Raw genomic sequence first — 12,761 nt, 5'->3', positions numbered from 1 at the left:
TCTGTTCAGTTACAGCAATCATGTCTAGATAAAACACTGTAGTTGTGTGAGAATCTTGATATAGATAAATCATGTAACTGGAAAACAAGCAATGTGTGTGAAAAAAAGAAAACTGGTTAGAAGAATCGCACTGAGACTGAAATCTGTACCAGATACCATGGTGTGCAATACCTAAGAGAGCAGAGATCTTATTTTCCATTGGTGGAGATTGAAATCCACATTTCAAATACAGCAACAATTTGCACAAGGTACTAAATGCAGTTGCCTATGCTTTGTACTATAATACTGAGAAGATACTTTGTTTGCTTTCAAAATCCATTAGGAGGGAGGAAGAAAAAGGAAAAGTGCAATTCTAAACACCACTTAAACGGTTGCATGTAATTTCAAATAATAAAGTGTGGCAGGTTGTGCCTTTTTGCTGTGAGTTGTATAGAGCTGAAGAGAAGTGACTCTCCAGTTCGTGCTTTTGTGTAACACTGTAATATAAACACCAGCAGTAACAGTAGTTATAACTGTCTTAATTCCTGTGCACTACAATGCATAACAGAACTTAGTTTGTTATCTCCAGGTAGAAATTCTGCTCTTATGGAATCCGCAGTGAGGAAGATACATGACTATTAGGTGTAGGTGTAGAAAATGATGGCAGGTCCATTATTCCACTGAGTTGATCAGACACATCTCCTCCATCAGATATCCAGCATAGTGTGTGAAGTACTACTTACCTCTGAGCATGTGAACAGTCGTACCAAAGTCAAATTTTTTAAGTTTAAGGACAAAGTATGCACTACACCATTTTGCTGAGAACTAAAGCCTAGGGATCCATGCTTTGCTAATAATGATTCCAATCTTAAAAGCAGAGAAGATCCCAATACTCTGGTAAGAAACAGATCAATTTTATATGGCTGACCTGAGGCCCAATTTTATTTTCAGTGAACTGAACACCTAATTCTGCAGTGCAGCTCCTGCAAGCAGTATAGCCAGTGAGAAACTTCAACACTTCATATACCACTAAAATTATTTTAGGTGGCATTTTCTGATTATCATTAGCATAAACGAGACACATTTAGAAAAATGTTTTCACTAAAATTTAAAAGAAATCCCCTATGCTCTAGAAATCCTGAAAATACACATGAATCTGCAACAGTCATTGCTAATACCGGAATTATCTTCGTCTTTGCGGATCTTTAACTTCACAAGGTCCTCACAGTGCTGAAGGATCTGGACAGCATCTTCCATTGAGCAGTTGTCAAGTCGGATATTATCTATTGCCAGCAACTTATCACCCAGTTCGAGTGTCCCAGTTCTGTAAAAAAGCAAATTTTTATAGAAACAAGATGGATTTTAAAGACAATTATTTCTTAATGTGCCTTCTGTTTTCTAACTTTTCACAAAAGATTTTACTAAAAGAAAAAACAGTTCACAGTCTCTTACAAGCTCTCTCTGTTTAACTTGAATTTGGCTGGTTACACATAAACAGATTTTTATTGGGAGCTCTAATGTCTTACCTGTGAGCCACACTTCCTTTCTTGATATCAGAAATAACCAGAGGGTCCCCTGGTTTTCTACTTGATGGAGCTGTAATAAAGAATATACACAGACATTTGGTTTTGTTTCTAGATATGCAGATTGACTCATTTTGACCATAAACCAATACTTCATACACACTCTTCACTTTCATTATGTTTCTCCCCTACCCCTAAATTATCTGAAGTTCAGGTATAAACAAACATCAGCAGTATATTGGCAAGACTGCATACTCCTCAAAAATTAGGAAATTACAGAACTGTGGTGATTGGTACAAAGCAAACTTATCCTGATGTGTCTGAATTCTGGGTTAGACCAGGACTGAGCCATGTGAAGACATCACAGTACAGCTCCAGTGATCTATCAGAAAATGCTGCATAGCTGTAACACATAAGGAAGACCTTCTTTCATTACAATCTTCCAGTGCAACTACTAATGATGATCTTTTGCCAGAATAAATCCTGTTATACCCCTGACCAACAGAGCTGCTCCGGCAAAATATCTAGAGTGGGCTAGTCCACATTCTTTCCATCCACTTCTGTCCCATCCAGTGCTTAAGGCAGAGGTATGAAGGTGATGTGTCCTGGGTGAGGAGGAATCCACTTCCCAGTAAATGAGGGGCCCTGGACAGTGGCCACACACCCCATTGGGCTGATATGCTATTACCATGTTCCATCACACAGATGTTTGCTTCACTGTAACTCACTGGTTCCTCTAAAGCAACCTGTGCCTCTTTCAATGAGTCACCTTGCCTCCCTGCACTGCTTAAGAATTGTGCACTTTTTCCAACTTTGTACTGGGGATACCTACAAGAAGCATTGCCATTCCAGTCACCACTCCCCTCCTTGCACACTTATCTCTTTTTGGAAGAATCTGACATTAATGGTCAATTTTTCTATCTGTCCCTCATGGCCAAACATGTGCTCTGCTCTTCAATGCCAGGCCCTGCAATTCCTTACCAACTTGTACAAAAATATTTAGTTTTGCCCATTTAGGGTTCTTCAGCTGCCCCTCAGCATTTCTGCTCTGTTTGCTGAGCCCCCTGCATTCTTTCACAGATGGCACATTTCCATTAGGCTCCCACACCTGAACCGACAATCACCTAAAAAACTGCCCAAATTGGAGGATCACCTACAAAATCCTGATGTCAGTTACTTTAGCAGCTCATGAATCTTCTCTTTGATGCAAAATGACAGATCTTCACCTACAGCAACCACATGGTAAATTAATAATGACATTTCCAACACAATATGCTAACAGGTCTTGTTAACCTTAACTGCCCTGGCTGAGACAGCCTTTGAATGTCCAAAGGAACTGCTCAAGAACTGCTTAACAGCCATATTTCAAATGCAATGTCTTGAAACTCCAGAAGACAGACATACTAGGACTGTGAAGAAATTTTAGAAATTTGTTTAAAACAGCATGCTTTCAGTAAATTATTATGTTGCAATGTAGATAACAGTAATTAACTTTTTGCAAGATATGTAATTTTCATAGCTTGTTTCTCATATTTTCATGTCATGGGTCAAATATATTACAATTCCATAATTTACTTGAATCTTTTGGACTTGTTTCACAAATTAGTATCTTGTTAAAATTTTAGAGTATCACTTCGGTGATTTTTTAATTCTGTGTTTTTACCCTGTGGGTTGCCTTACTCTGAGGTATTATGCAACCCACTACAGACCAGGGCTTGAGTCTTGAAGTACTTTTTATGAAACTGTCTTACAAAATTACCAGAACTTATGAAAACAGTCCCTTACTGTTGTAAAAAGAAGAGAGGAGGAACCCAAATGAGGAAAAGAGCACAGCTCAAAGAGCAGAGCCACAAGGTACACGTAGATGAAAAGAGTCTGATGCCGCACACAAAGCTACCACAATTTCAAGCTGAGGGAGTGTGAACCAGCAGTACCTTACGAGTTCTCCTGGGCTATCATTTGGTCTGGACAATGAAAGCCTTTTTGTAGGCACCAAACACAGCTCTGTGTGAAATGAATCCCCCACACTGAGAAGCAGATACACCACACTTCATTTTGTTGTTCATGCTTCCTACAAATTATTCAAGTTGTGTTGCAGAGATAAAATCATTAATTTCCTCCTGAACTTTTGTACCTTTTTGCACATTACCGTGGCCTAAGATTGCCTCTCAAACAGTGGTGAACAGATGCTGTCTCCAGCAAGAAGACTGAGTACTATTATCCTGATTTTACAGACGAGGAAAGGAAACATAGGAAAATTTAGGTCAAAGTATGACAGTTTTCAGTGGGCAATTTGAGATATCCATGCCTTTACATCTCACAATATATTGTAGAATATAACAGCTTCTGTGTCCAAAATACAACTACTGGCATTTCCAGCAACAGCTGCAGAGGAGCAGCATTTCTGTGAGTGCAACTCCATGATCTCAATGTTTATGCATAACATCAAGCAGCCACCTGTGGAAAATCTCCACCCCCACTCCCAGAAGGACTTGTCTCAGCACAGTCTTTTGCAGAGAAAAGAAAAATCACCCTAATTTCTCCAGGGTAGCATTAGAGCACCTTGACCATGAGATCACCTCCTTTGTCTTTCTGCAATCCTCCATCTCATTCATTATGCAGCCTCCATCCCCTTTGTTACACACCACTGTTTCATCTCTCCCCAGAGAGCACAGAAACCAGAGTTCCAGTGGGAAAGCAGTATTTGACCAGTTAATATATCCACACCAATTAATGCAAACTTGAAGTAACACCGTACAGCTTCAAGTCCCCACTTCAGAATTATTTCTGGTTTTAAGAGGTTGTTAAAAATGAAACACCTTACCACTCACCCATGTCCAGCCTTCTTGTTCAACTCCCAGCTGCCCCTAATCCTTACAACAGCTCAGTCTCTCTCCTCATCTGCTGCCTCTCTGTTACAGCTTTCCATGTTTTTTTCCTCTCCTTGTCCCATTCTGCTTGTCCAATGAAGATCTCATCTTTTCTCCTCCCTTTCCAGCTGTAAGTCTACCTAAGGTTCAGCTTTCGTAGACACCTTACAGTCTGTATGAATAACTACAAGTGAACTTAAGAGTGCCTAAATTTGTACAGGTACTGAATTTAGTGTTGCAGTTAAATGGCTGCTCTTAAGAAAGTTGTTTGTTCTCTCTCTTTAAATTACTCTATGATCCTAGGTCTCCATCCCAGGTCTCCACCCTATGCTACTACACTTTCCTGGCCACTTCAAAGTAAGTTCAGTAAAGTGTTGTCAGTTCTGTGTATCAGGTGATCCATTACATTTAAGAAACCCTCAAACAATGCTCCTTTCTCATTCCACTGCTAACTGAACAACCCTGCCCCCACAAAGCGACTTCAACAGATTTTGCGGTGGACATCTCACCCATCACCCACACAAAACTCACTACCCTCAGCCTGGCTTCAAACTTCGGAGTCTGATCAAGCTCTGAACTGGACAAGCAAAGGAAAATGCTCATGTGATGGAAAAACACTTTTTATGCAAAGTCAATCCATTTATCCACAATGCTGGTTTACAGCTACTAGACATTTTTAAGAATAGCGAGATTAATAAATAGATGAAGGAACTTCTAAAAATTACACTGGTGCAGCCTTTTTGTTCCTTAGGTATTGGTTCATGTGGAGCAGCTGAGAAATCTGTTGATATTTTTCTGTCTTGAAAAGAACTACTTGTAATGTTTCAAAATTAAGTAGAGCTTGCCAGGCGAAATCCCAAAATATAGAGAAGCATGCTTTAGAAAATAAATTCTCATAGTCAATGTATCTGTAGATATTTACAAATCTTGTTTCTGATGAAATATAAAAGCAATAAAGCAGACTACAGTACAGCTGCTAGTCAAAGTGACTCAGAGAAACTGATGATAGTTTGGGTGAGATTCTGATATTCTTACCAGCTTTGCAGCTTCTTATTCCTTGAGTAGTCCCATTAGCTTCAGAGAGATTATTTATGAAGCAAGGTGCTGCAGTTCATTACCAGTAAAGATATCAGAATCTTACATAAGAAAGAAAAAAAGAAAAGGAAAGAAAAGAAAAATAAAGTTAACTACAATTACTAGAATCCACAATTACAGAATCCAGTAATTCATTTTACTGGACATCATTCAATGTATTTGACAAAAAAAATAATTAGTCTATGATAAAGTAGCCGTTGCCTCAAAAACCTTTAAAAAAGGTTTTTGTCATTAAAAAGAAAAATCTATATTCATTACATGGCCTAAAGTCAATATCAATGGCAAATAAATTGAAACAGCTTTGAATACTACTAGCAAGCACTATTTGTGAGTGTTCGTTCTCCTAGGGAATGATTCTGTCATAAAAGCACAATCACATGCACAGGAACACTCCTGTGCTTTATTTGATAATACAGTTTTAAGAACTGAGACCTTCTATTTGCTCTAATCAGGAAACTGGGTGTGAAACTAGTGCTATGTGAAGTGTTAAATATACAGTCACGTGTATTTGCAAAATATGAAATTATGTCTTTATTTAGTGTAAGTATCTGTCATTGGTAAAATTAGACAGTTATTGCAGAGATAAGGGATGAATGATAGGACTTCAATGTGTATGAAGGCAGCACTGGGCAAGACCAGTACACTGGGAGGTAACTGACATGAATTATCCAAAACTCAGAGCCCTGCATTAACATTAACAATGATGCTCATGAAACTTTCTTCTGTCCTGCTTTTAAGGGGCTATGCTAAAGGGGATTTTAAATTTTTTTTCTGTTCTTTTTCTCTTGCATTGATAAATCTGAAACTAAGGAAAGTCTCTTCTATTACATGTCTTGTTTTTCAAAGATCATGAATTAGCTTAATTGTCTTTAGTGTTGTGTGTCACCTCAGACATGCCTTCATAACTCCATGCAAGCACTCCTGGTGTTCATTACCAAGGAAAACAATTCCAAGAAAGAGAAATAAAATCATCCTCATCTAGGATCTCTGACTCCTAACAGCCGACCTAGAAGAACTCCTGGACTTAAAAACAGACGAATGCTCACATGCCAGCCCAAAGTGAAGTTGCATTTCCCATCTGACAAAAAAACATCTTGTCTGTCAGATTAGGTAATTTACTGACTTTCTCATACAAATCCCAAACTAAATGGGGGATATGGCAAGTAGAAAGGTCTTTCTCATTCACCATTAACTCCACTAACTTGAGAAGGAAGAGGATGAAACAGCTCTCTAGCACTTTTAAGAGGTCAAGCCCACAAATGAATAAATCTGATCACCTCTATCCCCCCTGCCTAAGACATACCAACTCTGCCAAGTTTCCCTTAGTATTTGTTTCTTAAAAGTAATCATATAGCTTTCTGAAAATATCAGTAATAAATGGCATGCTAATGCGCTAAAGTGTCCTGACAGAAATTTGACAAAAAGAATATAAAATATTTATATTCTTCAAATCATACTGCCTTATTTAGGAGTTAATTAGGTAAAACACTGAAAAGCAAGCATGAAATGCAGCAATTCAAAACTTCTACAAGTTATTAATATAAACTCTTTAAAACCTTGTAAAACAATTAATCCTAGATAAATTTCATATGCATTAAATACTATTATGAGATATAACAGATAATTTAATTTAAATATTAAAGATACTGCAGTACATTCACAAGAGCAGAGCTAAGATCAACCACGTTACTCTGATAATAAAAAGCACTAATTTTATAAAGCACTAAGTGAATTCCAGATCAATAAGGTATGCAAAGTTTGGAATGGGACGGTTAAATACTAAATTCCAAGAACATTAGCTTTCCATTAAAAGTTTATTCCTACAGACAAAAAAACCTAGATGTCTGCATTCCAAAAAAACCCAACACGAATCAAATTACTAGGAAGATAATGTTTTTTTCAACAGCCTTACAAATCTTTATCAATCCTAACATTTAAATAGAACAGTCTCACTCCAGGTTTTCTCGTATCTCATATTTCTCATTTTCTCATTTCTCATCTTTTCATTTGCACAGATACATGTAGACCCATGATTTTGCTTCAAGCATCACATCACATCTTACAGAGTCTAACAGTTACTCATTCAAGTATGCAACACAAGCAATCAGGCCTGCAGTGTTTCTCACTTATTCCTCAGATGTAATCCTTAGCACCGAGATCCCTGCTGTACTTTTCATTAACCATATTCCACTGTGCTGGCAAAAGCTTTGAGAATAAAAGTCAAAGCACAGTTTTCCCCCAAGACACATGAATAACTCCAAAGAAAGACTAATAGCATAAGAAAGGCCACAGCCATATAAGAATGCTAATTCTGATGACACCAGATTCTGCAGTGTCAAGCCCATTAACTTTGATATGGATTGTTTTTCCTTCTGTCAAGAGCTGAACTCAGTACAGCAGAGTTTACCTGGTCAAAATCCAGTTTTAACACATTGTTGTACTGTCTCCTCACAAAATAAGCATAGAAACACTTTTAATTTCAAACCACAGCAACAAATACTTTTTGAGAAGCAGACTGATGCAGGCCCTTGTGACCTTCTTCAGCCATCTCCACGATCCCTAGTGAACAGGGATTTTGCTGTGACCCACGCATTCAGGACTGTCCACTAGAGACTGGGGACGTATCTGGGTTCTGAAGCACAAAATAACCCTATGCATGTGGATCCTCATATCTGTGAGACCCTTGTGTTCAGTTCTGTTCAAGAGCGTGTGACAGACCATGACAGACTCTGCGTTAAACATCACAGTTACAGAAATAGTTTTGCATGCACCTAATTCTGCTAATTTTTTTTTTTTATTTTAATGAATAATTTCAATAGGAGTTAAATATGTACGATGCATGAAGGAGTAAGTCAAACATCAGATTTGGGAAACTTCTGGCTTTGTTAACAACTTGAAGGGGAGTATAAATATGTTACAGAACAGTATTTCAAAAGAGAAAAAGTAGCAAAAAATGCTAGAAAAAGGAAAAAGAAGTTTATACCAAAAGAAACGTGAGTCCGTAGCTACAAGATCTACTACCTGCAGATTATCCCATAAATGCATAAATGAAAAATAAGCACTTTTACTTACAACTTATGGTGATGCCAAGTTCCACATTATGCTTCTTTGGTAGTTTCACATGAAATGTTCCACTGCTTGGTATAACTGATTCTATAAAAAAATATTTAAAGTGTTAGGTAATTTATAAGGCGCAGCAGCTCCACTAGCATGGAACTATTCATGTAAGTTGGTGAAATCACATCGGAGTCACAAGGCAGGGATGAAACATGGGTGTAAATGAAGGAGGTATGATTTATAACTCTACTGGTAATTTCACGGTAACTCAATTTTTTTTAAGGTTTAACTGAATTTGTGGAGATTGCATGGGCCAGCAGCCAGCTGAGACTGCAGGTTTTTAGCTCGTATGCAAGTTCTCTGAGCTCACAAGAAAATTTTACTGCTGGCAGACAGTTTTTAATTAAAAGGAAAGGAGACTGAGTCCTAAGGATTTCCGACCTTTGTTGCTGTAGGACTAACACTTATTTTTAACTGTCCACCAAGGCAACTGCCATTGGTTTAACATCCAGTGGGAAGAAAAAGAATCCAGTGGTGCACACACATAATGTGTACTTGTTTGATATACACAGTTTGTGATTTCATGGGTATATTCTGTGTGCTTAAACACATTACAGAATAAAGGAATTACATTAGTAATAATACTCACCAGAAAAATTAACAATGATTCTTCTGGGCTTTATTAATTCAGTTTCTATTTTCTGGGTTTTATTAATTCAGTTTCTATTGTTTTATTTAGAGATACTGTGAAACACCTCAAGAGTTGTTGTTGTTTTTTTTTTGTTGGTTTTTTTTTTTTTTTGTTTTTGTTTATCCACCTTTTTTAATACTTTTCTGTATTGCAAAACATTTCATTATTTGGCCTATAGATTTGTCTCTGTTTAGCAGAAAATTTCTATCTCAGGCCAGAAAAATGTCTGGAAATAACTCAGAGGAGAGACAGAGGAGAGAGTAAGAGATCTTACTACAGGACCTGTCATTTCTCTTTGCTTTCTGAAGTAGACTGCAGTAGGGCTCTGTGAAATGAGAAAGCTGTACAAAAAAACACGTCTCAAATAAGTCACTTGAAAACTGAATGGTGCAGATGTGAGAAGAAAACCTCCACATCAGATGCCTAACACTTGCAATGTACTTGGGATTTATTCCTTCATTTTTCTTGCAAGACAGAATAACAGGACATCCATACCTGCAACATCAAATTCTATTTCCAAAGTGACCTTGTTGGTGATAGAGGAGTCTCTGAGCAGTTGATTGGCCTCATCAAATGTGCTGTCTTCTGTTGGGATACCATTTATTGACACTATTCTGTCTCCTATTTGCAGCACCCCACACCTTAGTACAAAAGATACAAAACAATCACCAGATGTGCATGTTACCAGAACCAGCAGCCTCATAGAATCACAGAATCATTTAGGTTGGCAAAATGCTTTAAGATCACTGAGCCCTACTATCAACCCAGCACTGACAAGTCCACCCTTTCTGTGTGGAACTGCCATATTTACATGTCTTTTAAATACCTCCAGGGACTGAGTCTGAACTATTTCCCTGGGCACTCTGTTCCAGTCCTTGGTAACCTTTTTCAGTGAAGAAATGTTTCCTAATATCCAGTCTAAACCTCCCCTGGCACAACTTGAGGCCACTTTGTCTTGTCCTGCTGTGTGTTATCTGGGAGAAGAGACCAATCTCCACCTGGCTACATCCCATTTTCAGACAGTTGTGAATAGCTATAAGGTTCCCCCTTGTGAGAACCCAGGACATGCTTCTGGGTACCCTGGATGGCTTGAGACCCTGGCAGGGGGCTCAGAAGCCTTGGCACAGAGACCAAGACCCTTGTGCCTTTGATTTTAGTCCCTGGGAAAATTTACCACCTTTGCATGAAGAATTACAAGTCACAAAAAATAAGCAGAGTATAAGTTAGTTTATCAAAAGGTGAAAAAGTAGAATTTTAAGATTTTTAGAATAGGGGTTTCGGGTCAAGATGGAGAAATCTGGGCATGTTCTGTCCTTCTTTCTCCTTCTTCCTAGCATCCATCTTCTGGGTGATGTTGGCACTTTTAGATTGGTTTGGAGTAGTACTAGACTGTACAATATAAGTGATAGGTATTGGGAGATAATTGTAAATAATGTTAACGTAGTTTATAGTATAAAAAGATAATACCGCCCTGAAGGCGGGCAGTGTGCCTGGGACTGACCTGCTGAGCAGATCTCGGCTAGTCAGGGAAAGAACTTTTAGATTAGATAAAATAAACACCTCTGGAAACCACAGAAGAAACGCCTCCTGACTCTTTCTCTGGTGCTCGGGCTGCGACACAGAGACTCAAAACAACACAGGTGGTTGTCTTGAGTTCCTGAGACACCACCGGCCATACCCCCTGAGCCTCCTTTCCTCCAGATTAAACACTCCCAGCTCCCTCAGATGCTCCCTGTTAGAGCTGTGCTCCAGCCCCTTCCCCAGCTCCACTGCCCTTCTCTGGACACACTCCAGCCCCTCAGTGTCCTTCACATAAAGAGGGTCCCAGAACTGAACACAGGACTTGAGGCACAGCCTCACCAGTGCTGAGCACAGGGACACGATCCCTGCTCTGGTCTGGCTGGCCACACATTTTCTGATATCAGCCTGATCAAACACATTCAACCAAACCCTGAATGACAACTGTGGCATAGCAGCTCCACAATGTACCTGGACACAGAAGCTGCTGCCCCTTTGCACCACAACACTATCAAGCACTCCAAGTATAGGGCGAACTCTCTAGGGACCCAGGAAGAAAGGTCTTCATGCTTCCACCCCACCCATGGACATCATCTGTGCCTCTGACCCTGGGCTGCAGCTGAAATGGCAGCTGGTGCTTGTCTGTGCAACTGCTATTATTCTCACAACATGATTAAATACAAATATAAGGACAAAAATGTAATTGAAATAATTAGTCAAAATTCTGTATTCCCTAGGATTTGATTCTGTACCAAAACTGGAGCTGGATATAGCTTTCCCCCTGGCACGCCCAATTATCACTATTTTGACTTCACTGATTTTTCTGATAATACTTTTGTTTTGTATGAATATAGCTTCCAGCCTCCTTCTGGAGGACTCCGTATGTCAGAACACCGGCACTTGTCATTCATTCATAGCTGATCAAGTGCATGAAACATTACTGTCAGAACAGAAAGTGTGTTACTTGCCCCACTCCACTGAGCAAGGCCCTGCAACTCATCACAAACTGAAAGAGAGCAACAAGCCCAAAGGACCCGAGGAACGCTCACCAAAGGTATTTAGCAGTCAATTAAAGAGTCTCACCTTTCTGCAGGACTGTCAGCCTCGATATAGGAAATGAGAGGTGGGGAAGACAAGGTCTCGGTAGCGAACACGCTGCCCTGGAGCTGTATCCCAAACCCCACCATGGGGTCAGCTGTCAGCACTACTTCTGTGGTTTCTGTGTGGACGACCTGCCCAGCCAAACCAACAGTGCTAGAGGCTAAAGACACTATAAAACACAGACCAGGAGGAAACGCATTCATATACAGCAGAAGTTCCATTGCTTTTTGAGAAAATTGATCTTTACAATAAATCTAGTCAATGAAACATCACTTTTAAAGTCAATTTAGGTTAAAGTTTATAAATTATGGATAAATAGTCATGGCATATAAGATAGTAGAAAACATCTGGTAGTATGCTGGAATGCAAAAAGATAGTTCTTGTTCTGACTAAAATAAACATGTTTGATACGTTCCCACTCCAAAAATCTCAGGATATCCTTGAATTGCTTGCCTTAGGTTTGAGGCACGGATAAACAGAACTTTAACAGGAACTAAGGCAATTGGAGGTACAAGCCCAGCTGTAATTCAGGCAGATTCCTCTACTGAACATCTCACATCTCATGGTGTTACCAACAAAGCACACGGACCAGTCTGCTTGCAAGAAGTAAGGATGCCTTCCTCCTTTACATGTTTAGTGGAAGTCAGCAATTTGTTAGGCTAACTGGGTAATGTAAGGAAGTTGAACAAACCACTCTATTTTGGCAACCACTATATATCAAGGGATTGTGAGAAAAAAAGTTATGTGGGGTCTTCTTAAAGCCACTGGGGGATCCTTCTATGAGAAACTCAGGCAGCTACTTCTGTTCTGCTTTACTCACACTTTTTTTGAAAGGCTCCAGTACAGAACATATCAAGACAAAAACAATACTGAGATTCTATACAATTACCTATGAAAGGAGGAGACTGGATCTCTGTCTAAATGTCT

General features: G+C 39.1%; 1 protein-coding gene across 16 annotated transcripts in view; it reads right to left on the bottom strand.

Annotated features, from left to right (window-relative positions):
• Positions 1-12,761, bottom strand: part of GRIP1 (glutamate receptor interacting protein 1) — a 312,190-nt gene that overhangs the window by 22,267 nt on the left and 277,162 nt on the right. For all 16 annotated transcript variants that reach the window (XR_004417787.1, XM_033058892.1, XM_033058897.1 and 13 more), the window contains 5 exons: positions 11,817-12,003; positions 9,711-9,856; positions 8,540-8,620; positions 1,506-1,575; positions 1,158-1,303 (listed from right to left, as the gene is read on the bottom strand). Coding sequence is in view for 15 of the 16 variants with exons in the window: in XM_033058892.1 (XP_032914783.1) it covers positions 1,158-1,303; positions 1,506-1,575; positions 8,540-8,620; positions 9,711-9,856; positions 11,817-12,003 (630 nt within the window). In the remaining variant the exon portion in view is untranslated. The remainder of the gene's footprint in view (positions 1-1,157; positions 1,304-1,505; positions 1,576-8,539; positions 8,621-9,710; positions 9,857-11,816; positions 12,004-12,761) is intronic.

This window comes from Catharus ustulatus, chromosome 4, assembly GCF_009819885.2.
Source record: "Catharus ustulatus isolate bCatUst1 chromosome 4, bCatUst1.pri.v2, whole genome shotgun sequence".
In the NCBI taxonomy this organism is placed as follows: Eukaryota; Metazoa; Chordata; class Aves; order Passeriformes; family Turdidae; genus Catharus; species Catharus ustulatus.
Note: the sequence above shows the minus strand (reverse complement) of the source record. Positions and strands in the feature narration are given on the sequence as shown.